The sequence below is a fragment of the Callorhinus ursinus genome, unplaced genomic scaffold, assembly GCF_003265705.2.
Source record: "Callorhinus ursinus isolate GAN/ISIS: 27379988/994484 unplaced genomic scaffold, GSC_fseal_2.0 scaffold71, whole genome shotgun sequence".
Classification (NCBI taxonomy): Eukaryota; Metazoa; Chordata; class Mammalia; order Carnivora; family Otariidae; genus Callorhinus; species Callorhinus ursinus.
Genome location: NW_027397133.1, coordinates 711,650 through 728,125, shown reverse-complemented (window position 1 = coordinate 728,125; position 16,476 = coordinate 711,650). Strand labels below are relative to the sequence as shown.

Sequence of the window (16,476 nt, the reverse complement as noted above, 5' to 3'; positions counted from 1 at the left end):
TGCTGTGGGGAAAGGGGCCTCAAACAATTGGGCTTTGTCCGCCCCCGGCACCCAGTGCCATGCTCCCAGCAGCTCCGTTTCTCAACCTCTCTTCCGGGCAGGCAGGCGGCTGCGTCAATAACGTCCCTTTGTCCCTGTCTGACAGTCCTGTTGCTGTCTTTTCATTGTCCACCCACTTCTGCCGGATATCAGGACATTTGACCTTCCTGGCCCCCCTGCTCCAAGCCTGCCCACCTGTGAGGTCTCACTGTCCACCTCTGTCCCACATCCGTCTCTCTCTCTCGTGTTTTCTTGTGTTCATCTCAGGCTCTATTTGTGTCTCTGTCCCTCTGCCTCCTTCCCCATCTCTCTCTGTCTTTCTCCCAATTCTCCGGGTCTCTGTTGACATTCTCTACATCCCTGTCTGCTGCTTATCCTCTCCTGGCTTCCCCGGCATTTCCAGGAGAAGCATGTGCCTCTGCCCAGAAGCGAGTCAGATCCCTGGGGAGCCAGGGGGATGCTGTGGGGAGCAGTGGGAAGCCAGTGGGACACAGGAGGGTTTTTGATGGGATTCAACACGGAGGGAGAGACTTAGAAATAAGCAGGAATGCAAGGACACTTGGGAGCAATGTGGGAATGTGAGATGGGGGCCCAGCAGCTATGGAGGGATCCAGGACGATTTGAGGAGGTGCCTATGAAGTTGGATCTTGAATGCTGCGCCCAGTGTTGGGTGTTGGTCCGGAGAAGCAGGGCAGAAGTCCTGGCGTGTGGCGGCCATGGGGAGGGAGATGAGGATGGATGTGATGAGCACAGGGCATGAGAAGGAAAATGCGGGGAAATCACTGGAGATGAGGACCACTGATATCACTAATGTCCACCTCAGCACCAGCTCGGGCCTGGCACTGGGGGATGAAAATCAATACTTGGCAGTCAACATACTCTTGGGCTGCTCCTCTGCCCCCAGCTTCCCCCAGGCCCTTCACGCTCACGTTCCCACTGAATTCGGCATCTTCTCAGAACCCACCACCCTCCTGGACACCAGGCTGGATCGCTTACAGCCACCACCTCCTGTCCGTCCCCATGACCCGAGCCCCAGCTCAGACCTGCTCATCTCCCCACGGACCATCACCCTGGGCTCTTCCCCCTTCTCTGTATCCTTCACCTGACCCTAGAGGGGTCTTCCTGCACCCAGAGCTGACCCTGGCCCTCTCCTGCTCATAGCACTTCCCTGGCTCTCCCATCACCCATGGGACAAAGTCCCAGACCCTCAGTGGGGAGTTGGAACACCTTCAGCATCCACAGCAGTCCTGGTCAATAGAAATATATTGCCAAGTACAAATGCACTTTTAAAATTTTCTAGTAGCCATAATTTTTTTTTTAATAGTAAAAGGATGGGGTGCCTGGGTAGCTCAGTTGGTTAAGTGTCCGACTCTTGATCTCAGGGTCATGAGTTCAAGCCCCATGTTGAGTTCCACACTGGGCATGGAGCCTATAAAAAATAATAGTAAAAAAAAAAGAGAGAGAGAGAGGAGCTCATTTTAGTATTTCATTTAGCCCAATACATCCAAAACTGCAATGTGAAATCAAAATAAGAACATTTTAAAGATAGTTTGTCTTCTTATTTTGTGCAAAGTAAGTGTTTGGAATCCGATGTGTCTTCCATTCACAGCACATGTCAGTTGGAACTTGTCACATTCCACAAGTTAGGAGCCACGGTGGTGAGCAGCTACTGCATCGCACTGCCCAGCTCTGCCCACAGATCTCGTGCTCCAGGCATGAAGCTTGCTCTCTCACCTCTGGGCCTCATCCATGTTATTTCCCCCCTCCAAATGCTCTTCTCACCTTCTCCTGACCACAACTTGTCCTTCAAGTCTTTGCTTAGGCATCATCTCCTTCTGGAAACCTTCCCTTGAACACCACCCAACTTCCACCTCCTGCAGTTGGGTTAGTCACTCTCTCACTCAAGTTCCCACAGCAGGTGCATCCCTCAAGTCATCCTGGACCGTGAGCATCTGGATCCATGTCCATCTCCCCCACTGGATCGTGAGCTCCTTGAGGGCAGGCACTGAGGCTGACTCACCCCCCTGTGTCCCAAGTGCCTTCACGGGACCTGGCCCAGAGGACGCCTTAGGAAATGTTGACCAAATGACTAAAATGTCTTCATTACGCCCACTCCCATTTTACAAAAAGAAAACTGAGACTCAGAAAAGGAAGTAAATTGCTCAACATCCAACACCCAGGAAACGGTGGGACCTTTTGGATTGGAACTCAACTTCCAGTGTGAAGGTGGACATGGCCCGTCCTTTGGAGCTCCCACGGGGTGTCCCTTGGCACAAGAGGGGATGGGAGGGCTTGCGAGGAGTTGTTGAGAGCCTCGCGGGAGAGGAGGGAGGTGAAGGTGGTGAGGAACTCCATATCTAAGAACCTCTAAGAGAGAGAATAAAGTCCCCAACTGCAGGCGTTTGCCAGTGACCTTTATGGTTTTGTCCTTGCCACGTGCCATGCATTATTATTTACAGGGTATTTCCCCCCAAATTGACATGTAAAATGACAAGAAAATTTTGTGAGAGTGTAAGCAGGAAAAAGTGCCAGAAATCATGGACAATAAGAACCAATACTCACTGAAAGCTTATTCTGTGTCAGGCAATGTTCTAGCGCTCTCTGAATATTAAATTTATTTAACCTTCATAACAGACCTGGGAAATAGGTGTTATTCCTCTCGCTTCAAGGATGAAAGAAAGGGGATTAAGAAGTAATGTGCAAGGAGCTGATAGGTGCCCAAACTGGGGCTGGAATCCAAGAAGGCCTAGTTCTGGAGTCAGTGCCTTTGACTAACTATGTTGTACTGTCTGCCCAAAGAGAAAGGAAGTTATTTCTAAAAATCCACCAAAAGTGCTATCCCAAGTCATTACAAACCAACCCACCTCCAGACTTGTCGGAAAAGGCCAGGTGGCTCCAGGCTGATTTAGTACAACTGCAACGTTTCATTACTTTTTCAAACTTTAGATGAATATTGATTTGAGGTTGCTTGCTGGGGGGAGGGGAAGTTGATGGATCTTCAAGGAGACGGGTGGTCAAAAACCCTTGACATTCCTTAAACTTGACACTGATCCAGAGGTAGGAAGGGTCAGGGGTCTGGCACCTGAGTCTGAGGGGGGAGGTGCTGGAGGCAGGGACATTAGGTCTGAGGGAGGGGCTGGGGGTCTAGACTCCTGTGTTTTGTGCCAGGAAGGGGCTTTGCCTCCTGTGTTTAGGGAGTTGGTGGCTGCAGGATTTCTGCAATATGAGGAGGGGTAGAGGAGTGGGGGGCTAGGAGAGACTTGCTAGGGAGATGAGATGAGAGGGGAAGGATCTGGAGGACACTGGTTGAGAATTCTGGGGGAGAAACTGGAAAGACAGGCAAGAGGGTGAGCCCTGGGCTGGAGAGGATCCCTCTGTCAGCAGCGTCTGAGGTGTGACTGCCCAGGGAACCTTTGATGGTAGGAGGCCAAGGGCATAGCCAGGCTTTGAGTCACAGGGGACTCCTCCCTCCTCCTTTCCAGAGGTCCCTTCCCTTCCTTCTTTGAGAATAGGAGCCCACCAACCCAGATCCCCAGCCCCCTCTTCCTCTAGCACCCCAGATGCCGTTTTCTCACTCTGGGTGGGCTGCTGTGGGACCCTGGTATCCCATCCACCTGCCATCTCTACCCGTCCAGAAAACACCCCTCTCTTCTGGTTTTGCCACCTGTGAAATACTCAGGAACACTTTCATATCCTTTTCCACCCCAATGAAACAGGCTTATTATCTCCTCCCTCCGCCCTTCCTTCTTCCCTGTCCAAACTTCTCTTCCTTTCTCCAACCCATTTTACAGATGAAGAAAACTGAAATCTGGGAAATGGATAGAAATAGGTCTCTAGGCAGGAGGCAGGGTGAGGGCTCAAAATCGGATGTCTCTCCCTCTCTTAAGGGTTCCTCGTCCCCAGCCTCAGATCTTCAGAGCTTTCCCCCTTCATTTTCAAGTTACAGAAGTGCACATCTACAGAAACAGAAATGGAAGGAAGGAGGCACCCCACAACTACCACCGCATGAGTTAGTAATGTGTCTTTTCAGATTTTATTCTGTAAACATTTCATTTTACACGGCTAGAGTCACATACCCGTTTGTATCTTTCTTTTTTCTTGTTCCATCATATAACACAAACATTCTTGCATAACACTAACAATTCTGCGAAGTTATTATCCTGAACAGCTTCCTAATATCCCTGTCCCAAACAGGCCTATTGTTTACATAAACAATCCACTAATTTGGGACACGTTCAGTGTTTCCACTGTTTTGCTATGACAAATAATGTGATGAATTCAAACCTTGCTCCACACTTTGGATTTTTTTTTTTTTTTTTTTTTTTTTTTGAGTAGTATCTTCCTCAGCTAGAATCACAGGGTCAACGATCTGGTAAATAAGGGTCACAATCCACCATGCCAAACTGCCTTCCATAAAAATGGCACGATTTACAATTCCACCGGTTGAGAGTGCTGGTCTCACTGCGTCTTTATCAGCACTGAGGTTTCCGCGTTTCATGCTGGTTTTAGGTCTTGGCTAACTTGATTGGTTTACACATGTGGCGTATTGTTGAGGTTTTAATACGTCTTTGAGGAAAGGTAAAGTCAAATATGACTACAGTTCATCACATCCTTATTTCTCTGAATTTCTTGTTGAGGGCGTATGGATGGAGAGATGGGAGGGATGCAGAGATTAGCAATGCTTTCTCATGGTCTCATTTATCCATCTGACGTACTTGCAGACTTGGGTATAGACACCTGGGTCATTGGGTTGGCCACAAGGGAAAGTTCCCCAGGACACCAGGCCTTGCAGGGTACCTTTGCACATCAGTGGTCCCCCTGAATCACCCTGGAGAAGAAAGAGCAGATTAGCTTCCGCTTCCGAGCAACCACCATTCACTGGACATGTCCACCTCTGCAATTATCACCTCTTTGTCCTGCCAGACCGTGGACTTCTACCCTGGCCAATGGGAGAGACTCATGGTCTCTGGGCACCAATAGGAGAACAGGAGTTAGTGTTGTCACGGAGAGAACAAACCAGTTCTCTGAAGACATTGGCTTGAGCCCCGGCCAATGGGACCAATCACTGGAAGGGGGTGGAGCTTCCAGGGGGTCGGAGCCCCATTTACTTTCCACCTTTAAGGACTCGGCGCCAAGCCAGAGGGAGAAGGTGCATTATCTCCAGAGAATGGGTGCATGCCCCTTGAGCATGAAAGGGGGACAGGGTGGCCCTGGAAAGCAGGGGCAGGACGGGCGACATAATTCAAAAACCACAGTGCAAAATGAATATGCAGCCCCCTTTGTTCAAAAATTATTAAGAGATTCAAGACAGCAACAAAAGTGCATTAAATCACTTGTGTGGGACTCTCCCGAGTATGAAGCCCTGTGCCACTGCACAGCTTGCATATTCATGAAGCCAGCCCTCACTAGGGAGAAAGGGGACCCCCGCCGCCCACTCTCTAGGACATAAATCCCTGTCCATCCCCCCCATCTCTAACACACACCAACCCACCTCCCCTGAAAGCTGAGGGTGCAGATGTGAGCAAAGAGAGTGGGGTACTGAAAGAAGGGTGGAGAGGAGAAGGCAGGAGGAGGGGGATAGAGAAGCAGAAATGTAGGGGGTGGGGAAGGAGCAGAGATGGACACAGGTGGAGACGGGGTCAGAGAGAGAGAGAGAGATCCCAAACAAAGAGAGGAAGACAATGTCATTCAGATACAGAGAGGAGGTTAAAAAGATGAGGAAGGGGGAACAAAGAGGGGGAGAGATAGTTCCTTCCCTAAAACCAGGCCTGGGATGAGGTGGAGACAGCTCCAGGCACAAAGTCTCAATAATTTCAATAAATAATATTTTAATGCAATGCTTGAAAAAAATCAAATTTAGTATGAAAAAGTCCATGATGAGCACGGTATCCCAACCTTAGATAAAGACAGCGTCAGTACAGTGCTGCGTTGCACCATTACTGTAGCCCGAAGCAAATGAACAATTCAGTAAGACTCTTTATCCAAAATTCTGATATATTGTTCATCATGGGCTTTTTGCATGGATTTTAATTTTTAAAAATGTTGCATTAGTAGAATATGATTTATCTTGGCACGCACTTGAAGTTTGGCCTGCAAGCCAGTGCCTTACTCATCTGCCTGTCCCAACCCCATCTTTTCCACCGCCATTCTGCCCCATCCCCAGGGTCATGTCAGCCTCCTGGGCTCCCACTACTGCCCCAGACAGAGAGCAGGGTAGAGAGAGCTAGGAAAACAGGCCTTGGGGTAGGGCGGGGGTACAAGGGAATTGCTCAGCACCAAGGTCAGGTGTACAGATTTCTGGATGGAGGGAAAGACAGGGGATCCGGGGCTGGGGATGGGTTGACTCTCACGTTGCAGGCGTTGGTCTTGGAGTTGGGGATGCCAGCACACAGCATGGATTTTCCCAGTAGGTCCTTGTAAACCTTCTTGCAATCCTGGGAGGAGATGAGCTTGACATCCGTGCACATGAGCTCTGATGGAAAGGTCACTGGTGGGGAGAGGGGAGGTCAGTCAGAGGCCTGGGCCTGCGGCCCCCTGAGTACTGATGGAGAGAGGAAGAGCCTTGGACCCTGAAGGAAGAGGGGGCTGGAGGCTCAACACTCAAGTCATGAAATGGGGCCTGACTCCTGGTCTCCGGGGTCTGAGGGAGGAGTTAGGAGCCAGGGCTCTTGGGTCCCAGAGGCAGCCTCACCATCAGGGCTGGTGGTGGTGCCCCAGCCAGAAACGGTGCATGTGGTCCCAGGGGGTTCACAGCGGGAGGGCAGGTTGACTTTCCTCACACTCGATGATAGCCTGGCTCGTCTACTTAGCTTCACAAGCATGAGGTCATTAACGTGGGTCTGAGTGGAGTATCCGGGGTGGCGGAATGACCTTGTGGCCCGGATCTTCTGAGCTCTATTATCACCCAGCTGATCACTGCCCATGTGCACGTTGTATTCACTGGGAGAATAGAGTGACATTCAGAGAGAAACACTATGATTGGGAGAAGGGACAGGGACCTCAAGGGAGAGAGACAGAGACCCCAAGAGAGGGCTGCAGTGTCCCTGCCATGTACCTCATCATGCAGTGGGCAGCGGTGAGCACCCACTGTTCATTGAGCAGCACACCTCCACAGTGGAGCTGATTGCCTCTGAGCAGGGCCACCTGCCAAGGTTGGGAGCCTCTTGTACATGGGACTCCATCAATAATCTTCTCCCCGCTCTTGTCACCTTGGGTTGGATAGAGACAAGGGAGAAAACATGGGTAGCAAGCATTAAGGGGGCTGAAGAAGCAGCCGATGGATTTGGAGAGAAAGATGGAAAGAAACAGAGAGGCTTGAGAAATGCAGAGGCAGAAAGAGAGAACAGCACAGAGAAAGCCAGACGTGGAGATGGAGAGAGACAGAGGGAGCCTGCTCATAAACCCAGGAAGAACATCTTGTCTGGAGGCAACCACAGAAGCTGATGGGAGCAATACTGAGTGCAGGAGATGGCTCGGAGGGCACAGAGACCCCAGGAGTCCGAAGGAAGCAGGAAGAAAGGGGACAGGAGGTAGAAAAGTCTTGTCTTCCTAGGAGGAAGCTGTAGCAGGGGGAGGGTTCTGACCCAGGAAATCCTTGGAGAGAGGGGGGATCAGCAGGGACAATGGGAGGCCCCAGGGGTGAGGTCAGACCTCCCAGTCCAGCCCTCACCTTGGCCAGCAGATCCCAGGACTAAGGTCAGTAGTAGGATCTGCAGGGGCAAGAGAAGGGATCCTGCCATGGTGGCCTCTCTCAGCCTCTCCGGGGACTGCCAGGCAAAGCAAGGGTCTCTTTTGCGGGGGGCTGGGAAGGACAAAGAGTTCAGGTAGCAGGAGTCCAAGTCCAGCCCCTCCTACACCAGACCTAGAAGTCCAAATCCCCAGTTCTTCCCCTACTCAGATCCAGGAGGCCAGGCCTCCAGACCCTCCCCGCCCCCCCGCCGCCCCCCACCCCCCCGCCCGGGACTCAGGAATCTCAGCAATCTGTTCCATCCCTCCTCATCCGCAAGTCTAGATCTTCCCTAACAGATACCAAATTCCAGACCTCCAGTCCTTCGTCTCTCATAACCAGGATTCCAGCCACCCCCTCCCCTTAGAAGCAGGAGCCAGCTGTCCAGCCAGCCTCGTCCCGCACCCCAAATGAGGCCCCTTCTCACCTCCGGAAGGTCTGATGTGATCTTGGCTCCAGTCTCAGTTGGGAGCCAAGCGTGTCCAGCCCTGTGCAGCGCGGCCCTCTTATACCACCCCCGTCCCCACGCCCGCCCCAGCGCCCTGGGGTGCAGGCGGAGCCGGCTCTGAGACGCCCCCATCCTGCGTTCGCAGTTATCTCGAAGCCCTGAGGCCGCGAAAGCAATTGGCCACACTCAATTCTTTCTCCACCCTCCCACTCCAGGCCGGGGCCGGGCGGTACCCAGCTAGTTCGCCCCGCCCATTCGGGCCCTCCGTCCTGGTGGCTGCTACAGATGAGACCAGGTGTTGGTTCTGAGGGGGGCCTCAGGAGGAGGAGGAAGGAACTGCAGAGCTCAGGGAGTGTCCTCCTCTGGGGCCATTTTCTTGTCCTCATTCCCTCTCAGGGGTGGCCTACACCCTGTACCCTAATTCAGACCAGCCTGTGGGAATTTGTCCAGGCTGGATCCCGATGGTGTCTTTGAGCCTGAACCCACTCCCAGCCCTGATATAAGGATATGAATTAAAAAGAGAGTGCTTTCCCTAATCCCACCCTACTAAATGTTCCATATTATCAATTTAGTCTGTGTTCTTATATTATACACAGATTTCTGTCGTATTGTGTATTTATAACAAAGAACTCCATACTTAAGTATTATGTGATAGAACTTTTTTTCTCTGTAAAATACCTTGAACAATTTTTCCTTTTAGTATATTTAGATAATTTCCTCTTTCTTCCTAAGAATTGCATAGTATTCCATTCTACGGATGAACCATGATTTATGTAATGTGTTTCAAATTCGTGTATTTTGGATAGTTTTCATTATAATAATGCTGGAATGAACTTCTTTGTACATTCGTCTTTGCTCCTGTGTTTGTTCAAGTATTCATGGAACATCTACTCTGCCAGAAATTCTTCTGCTCCTGGGGACACAGCAAGCAGTCAACAAAGCAGATAAAAATTCCTTCACAGAGGCTCTCCTACTGTGGAGACCATGAATACAAAAATAAGTACATAAAATATATTATTTGTTAGGTGGTGGGAAGTGCCATGGAGAAAAATATAAGTGGGAAGAGGGATAGGGAGTTATTGGTTCTCTCCACTCTCAGAGATCCCTGGGGTGATTAATATTTGGAATGATGATTGGAAAGACTCCATATGAAGGTAATATTTGAGCAAAATCTTGAAGGAGGTGGTGAATGGATCCAAGTAACTACTTGTGGGTAGTGAGTTCCAGGCAGAGCAAATAGGCAGGTGAATTAGGCAAGGGGTGTGACTAGAATGTTCTAACAGGGAAGACATTTTTGAGTGGAGCTGAATGAGCAAGGGAGACAATGGAGGTCGAGATCAGAGACATAACAGGACTCAAATGACATAGAGTCTTGAAGACCAATGTAGGACTTTAGCTTTCACTTTGAGTAAGATGGGACATTGTCCGATTATTACTTGAAGGCAAATTCCTAAAAATGGAATTGACCCCAACTTCTAAATCAGATTTCCAAAATGTAATCGGTTCCTCAGCTATCAGCCCAAATCTTATCTCAGTGCTGATCCAAACCCAATTCTACCTTCGTTCCATAATCTGACCCATAATAGGGGCTATTGTTTGCTCCTTCTGCCTTTCTTTGAACACCTTCATCTTGCTTGGATAATCTTTTGTCCTTATCATGATGATAAGTTTTACTGCGCCAAACATGAAACCCATATTCTGCTTGTCAGTGACTGGCTTAGAAATAGACATGAGAGACAATGAGGCATGAGATGAAGATCACTGGGGCACTTCTGGAAAAGACTGTCTTGTTTTCAAAAGAGACATCTGAAGAGTTCTCTTTTCTTCTGCCAGATGATGTCCCTGATGTAAATTATGGAACCGTGGCAGCCCTCCAGGAACTATGGAGCAAAGTGGCTGGCAGACCAAGCCGAAACAGTGAAGGCTGCCAAACAGAGAGATGGAGATAATTGGGGTCTTTGGTGAGGTCTCTGAGCTAGTGAATTAACCAGCTATGGTGGCTACTCATCCTATGACTTCTTTGGGCTTCCTATCTGATTCAGAGTATTTGGTTCCTAGAGCCAAAATCTTCCTTGCTAAGACCACAAGGGTTAAATTCAAATCTGATCCTAAACCATGAATCCAAACCCAATTCTACTTAAATCTGTATCTTGAAGCCACAGTAATCAACAAACCACGCCTACCTCCAATCCAACTAGAGAACTACTCCCCCAGCCCCCGACCCACACAGTCTTTCAGATCCAATCCTCTATGCACTTAAGAAATACATACTGAGCACCAGCTGTATACCAGGCTGGGCTAGATGCTGAGGACACAATGGCGCACAAACCTGGACAGAGTCCCTTCTCTAAAGGAGATGACAGTCTAGGGTAAAAGAAAGATAAATAATTCATAAACAAATGTAAAATTACAAGTATAATGTGTGCTCTTAAGGAAAGGCACAGGGTATTATCAAAACACTTCCTAGGGACTTGGACCCAGGAATTGACAATAGGCTGAGAGTTGAAAGAACAATAAACATTAACTAGAATAAAATGGGAGCAGACTAGAGAGTACATCATTTAGAGGAAATAGCATGTGCAAAAGTCCTGGAATGGGAGTTATGGTTGGAGTTCAGAGACTGAGGGTTGGCTGGAACCCAGACGATGAAGAACATGTCATGGCGAGTTTGACTTTATCCTGTGGATGATGGTGAACCACTTGAACTCTAGTCAGAAAAGTGACATAACAAGGTTTGTATCTGCAAAATGTCACTCTACCTGCTATATGAAGGATGGATTTTAAGGGGATTCGGACCCATAACAAGACCATTGCTATAGTCCAGATGAGAGATGACGGTGACTTAGATAAGGCTATTTAGGAGGTGGAGATGACAGTAAGTGGATGGATCCAATATGTGCTTAGGAAAGAGAATCAACAGGCCTCGGGGATGGATTAAATGTAGGATGTGGTGAGGGAGTCAGATGTTAAGACTTCAAGGTCTCTTGCTCAATGGATGGTGGTGCCATTCATTGAGAAGCCCTGTTCAGATACGATCAAGTGTTTGTGAGAGGGTGAGAAAGATCTCAGTCTCTGGCTTCAAGTATAATTCTAACTCCAATCCTTGCTGTGACAGAGTTCTCAACACCAATCATAACACAAGCCCAAGTCTTAACCTGAAACTTCAACTCATACCCAAACCTAACCCTCAACTCCGCTTTATCCTTACCCAGTTCTAACTTATACCTCAACTTGGAATCTAGTTCCTGACCAAGTCCCTGATTCCAAATGTCAGCTCGAGCTACAACTCCCACCTCAACCAACCTTAAACTTTGACCCAAACCCTGAATCCCTAAACAAAAACCAAACTCAATCTTGACCCAAAACTGAATATCACCAGAGCCTCAGTCCCAAGCCTGACCCATGCACAACTCAAATTATAGTGTCCATCCGAGACTATAGTAATATTCCAGGAAGCCCACACTGACATCGCTATTAACTCATCCCCAACTCATCCCAATCCTAACACTCTGACTCCAGTTCCAGCTCTATCTCATCTCCAACCCAATTTCTACCTGAAATTTCATATTCACTTCCATGTCCGACTCTTTCCCCATCCCATCTTCATTTTCCTAACTCCACACACCACCTTGACCCTTTATTTCACACAAACTCTGAAATAAAGTATACCAGCAGACAGCATACTAACAGTGACCCCATACTGACTAAATTCAAGCTAAGTCCCCAAACTTTCTGAGACACTTACTCTCATCAAATCCATAATGAGACCCCCAAACTCAGACTATTGACCCCACCAATTCCACAGGAGGACCCTGGCCTTGAGGGGTGTCAGCCTTCCTGACTTGGGCTCCCCAGCCAAGTAGAGGTAGACCCCAGTCCACTTGACTTCATATCCCCACGAGTCAGTAATCTGTATCTCTCCCTCTCAGCTTCCTAAGGAGAGGAATTTTAGCAAGACTTCCAATGTGTTATCTACTGCCCAAATCTCTATCCCTGGATTCTCTCTTCATCCCCCTGCCTCATCAGCATTCTGTCAGAAAGAGGAAGGGAGCTACACTCCTCTGGAGCCCTGTTGTCCACTCTTACAAACCCAGAACTTCTCCTCTGCTACGCTCTGCATATCTGTTTTTCTGTGTTCTTAATTATTTAATCTGATTTTGTTGTTAAACATGTCTTCATGAACAGAAGGAACGAGTCTGGTGTTCATTGGTGTTTTCTTTAACACCCAGCCCAGACCAGGGAACATAGGAGGTACTTAAACAAATAGTAGTTTGCAAACTACCGTCATCCACCGATTTGCCAACCCTAGACTCAGTCTTTCCTTGATCCCTGTGCCAATCAGCCATGGGGTGTGAGTAAAAGAACTTGGACTCACAAGTCAGACCAAACCAGGTGTGAATCCTAATTGCTTGCCCTGTGATTTCAGGTAAGTGACTTAATTTTTCTAAGCTTCACTTTGCCCCTCTTTTAAGTGGGGAGTGGGGCACCTGGGTGGCTCAGTTGGTTGGGCGTCTGCCTTTGGCTCCGGTCATGATCTCGGGGTCTTGGGAGCAGGCACTGCGTCAGGCTCCCTGCTCAGTGGGGAGTCTACTTCTTCCTCTCCCTCTTCCACTCCCCCCCACTCATGTTCTCTCTCTCTCTCTCTAATAAATAAAATCTTTAAAAAAATAAAGTGGGGGAGAGAAAAATTTACTTCTTAAGGTAAATGGGAGGATAAAATAAAATTATGAAAAGGAAGTGGATGTACACATAGCATACACTGAGTTAATATTAGCTCCCTTACCCTGTCAACCAGAATGAAGCAGCTTCCATTCCTTGTATACCTGCTGTGTGATGTGTCAGACATTTCTCAGAACTCATCTCTATTCCTCACATGGGTCCAAGTGAGGACAGTCTTCCCCATTACATAGATGAGAAAATGGAGTTTTAAAAGAGGTGAGATCCCTTGATCAAAGTCATATAGCTGAGGAGTCAGAAGAGGCAGAATTCAAATGCTGAGGATTGCCCATGGTATCACAGTTGTACAGACCCACAGTCTGAGAAGAAAACTTTCCAGGGACACTGTCACACACCCTTAAAGTCTCATATGGCTCAGAATGGACTTGGAACCCTATGGGACTATTAATGATGCCTACCCCGACATTGGTGAGACTGTCAAACCCCAGCCCTCCTGTGCCCTTTGTGTTTAGCACCAATGCCTGTTCTGAAGTCCCACACAGATACCCAGCCTCATACCTCCCTCGCCCTCAAACTTGTGTCCTGAACCATTGCCTGATGACTCATCCTTCAGCTCATGATCACACCTGAGAACTGGCATCTGGTTATCCTGTCAGCTGTGCCTTGCCCTGAGGGATCCTGGACACTGTGACCCTGGAACCTCCTGACTCAGCCCTTGGGTTCTGAAGACCCATTGTTTCTGACTTCCTGGATTCCCTTCCCTCTTCTTTCAAGAACAGCTCCCCACTTCTTCTGGGAAGCTGCTCTTTCATTTCACATAGTTCTGGTAAAAATGTCAATCATAGTTCTCCAATCCCTCCCATCTGCCCACCCAACCACTGGGATTGATGCACGACCCAGGCCAAGCCAACAAGAGCATTGCCTCCTCCCTGACAACAAAGATTGATCCAAGGGGTGGGCTCAGTTCAAACTGAACCAATCAGAGTTCTTCCCTGGGAGTAATACCAAGATGCCAGGAGAATGGAGATCTTTGTTTCTGCTGTGTTTGCTTAATTGGATGTGTCAGTAGCTGCTGTGTTCTCTCCATCTGAAAACGTCTGTCTACAGAGGCTAGAATGAGATCCACAGAAGAAGGAAAGAGACAAGCAGAAATGAGAAACAACTCACACACACCAAAAAGAAAAATAAAGGCAGGGAGAAGTAGGCAGAGTGACAGAAAGTGCCACAGAGAGAGAGAGAGAGAGCAACAGCATGTGTGAGAGATCTGATTGGCTTAAGTCACCATTTCAAGTACTTGAGACTCTGGTACCCGTGTACCATTCTGACATCATGAACCATCCCCATAACCTTCCTAAGCACCTAAGCCAACCATCCCCTCTTGCATATAAGCCAGTTCTAACTGGGGCTCTGACATTGCTATCCAAAAGCTCCCTGACTAAGTAGATCCTTCCAGCTTTTGTCCATGCCTGGTGTTCTGATTTTCTCCCAGATTCCATAGTCCACGATCCTATTCCTTAATTTCTGGTTGACCTTGGACCAGTCTCTTCCCCCTTGACCTCAGCCATGCCCCTCCTTAATACTATAAATCAATTTTCAAGTGTTGTCTGTTGTCTGTTTTTTCCCCCCCATTTAAATACCACCTGGATACTGGGTGATATTAAGGAATTATTACTAACTCTGTAAAGCCTTGATAATGTAAGGTGTTTATGTTTTAAAATAATCTAGATTTTAGAGCTGGAGTTGGCAAACTTTTCTCAAAAAAGAGCCAAAGAGTGTATATTTTAGGCTTTGCAGACCATGAGATAAAATTGAGGATATTATATAACTACTTACAACAAGAGAGAAAACTGGAAAATAAATTTCCAATTTTATTGATGAAATCCAAAATACAGTAATAATCATTTGTTACCAATTTTTGTCATACAGGTCTGTTAATGAGCAGAATGGAACTATTTTGGGAGGATAACATCTGGCTTAATTAGAGTTCAAAATTAATGCTCCCTGTCATCAAATCGAGTAGTAAAAGCTATTTTTAGCTCTTGGGATTTGGCCCATTGGCTTTAGTTTGCCATACCCTTTTTTAGAAACATATGACAAAATATTTAAGAACAATAGGTTGGTCACCATTAGTTTCAAAATATTCCGGCATTAGGGAAGTGTGTAGTATAGGTGAAAGGATTGGTTTTGATTGAGTTGGATGGTGGTATACAAGGGTTCCCATAGTATTTTATGTATGTTTGAAATTGTTCATAATAAAAATTCTAAAACAATTCTTTAGACCAAGATGACCCTTGAGTATCACCTCCAAAAATGCATCCCCAGTTCCAGGAGTTTACTACCAAGCCCGAAAGTTTTCATCAAGATGTCTGGTATTCTGGGGCACCTGGGTGGCTCAGATGGTTAAGCATCTGCCTTCAGCTCAGGTCATGATCCCAGGGTCCTGGGATCGAGTCCCGCATCGGGCTCCCTGCTCAGGGGGGAGCCTGCTTCTCCCTCTGCCTCTTTCTCTCTCTCTCTCTCTCTCTCTGTCTCTGATGAATAAATAAATAAAATCTTAAAAAAAAAGATGTCTGGTATTCTGGGAACTTTCACGGAGGACAGAAGTTGATGCATGAGAGGCCTCTTGCACACCCACACCACTTGTGGAGAACAGTCCCACCCACAGCCCAGGACGGGAGAGACATCTCCTGTCACCTGACTCTAAATATCCACTGATTGGCTGGGACTGGCCACCTGAACAGAATGCAGTCAAACCATTGGCCATTCAGTAACCTATCATGTGGCCGGCTGAAGGAGGAAAGTTCACCTGGACCAATTGGATTCTCTTGCATGAGAATATAATCTGGGAAATCCTGGGACAGTGAAGCTGTTGGTGGTAGGTGAAAGTGAAGTTCTGAGGTTGTGAAGTAAGGAGAGAGACTGGAATAGCGCATGAGCGAGCCAACATTATGAAAATGCAGAGGCATGAAGGAGAGAAAGGCGTCAGAGAGTCAATGAGTTAGAAGGTTGGTAGCAAGAAAGGATTGAAACAGGTGAAGAGAGATGAGATAGAGGGGAGCCAGTGCCCATCCTGTTGCAATGTATTTATATCCTTACAATAACTACCCCCTCCACACACATCTTTCCCAAGACAACTTACATTAAGCCTCTGTTCTAATGAAAACTCCCCCAAATCTCTTTTTCTCCACACTTCAATTTGGACACATGCAATGAAGTGACTCATTCCCTTCTACCACAGCAGAAAAGCTCTAAGCTGTGAGAAAGATTTCTGTTTCTCCTAAGGAAAAAGAATCTGTCGCTAAGAGTTTTGCAGGCTGTCAATGTTCTATTTCTTCATCTGGGTGGTGGTTCCATGGGTGCATATTTAAGCTGCTCATGTATTTCCTGTACCCTGCTCTACATATTTTATAATGGAGGAGGGGAACTCTCGTCTCAAAGCTTAGAAACACTTTAGCTGCTCAGAAAAACGAAACAGAAGTTCTTTCAAATCTGTCTTTTGCAGGCCAGCCCATTGGATATTTGGAGATCCTTGTGTGTCTTCCCCCCTGAAATTAACTTCCCATTCCTCCAAGCCTTTCTAGAAAAA

The 16,476-nt window shown here is 47.7% G+C and overlaps 1 protein-coding gene across 2 annotated transcripts; it reads right to left on the bottom strand.

Moving 5' to 3' along the window:
- Positions 1 to 4,331: 4,331 nt before the first annotated feature.
- On the bottom strand, positions 4,332 to 7,778 carry KLK7 (kallikrein related peptidase 7). Of its 2 annotated transcripts, none has more exons than XM_073886474.1 (5): positions 7,706 to 7,778; positions 7,094 to 7,253; positions 6,731 to 6,978; positions 6,390 to 6,526; positions 4,332 to 4,867 (listed from the first exon to the last, which is right to left on the bottom strand). In XM_073886474.1, exons 1-5 carry the CDS (start codon positions 7,776 to 7,778, stop codon positions 4,712 to 4,714), a joined length of 774 nt encoding a protein of 257 aa, XP_073742575.1. In that variant the 3' UTR covers positions 4,332 to 4,711. The 2 variants fall into 2 exon arrangements, with proteins under 2 accessions (XP_073742575.1, XP_025705514.1); XM_025849729.2 differs by having other exon boundaries at positions 7,094 to 7,247; positions 7,709 to 7,778.
- Between the last annotated feature and the right edge of the window lie 8,698 nt (positions 7,779 to 16,476).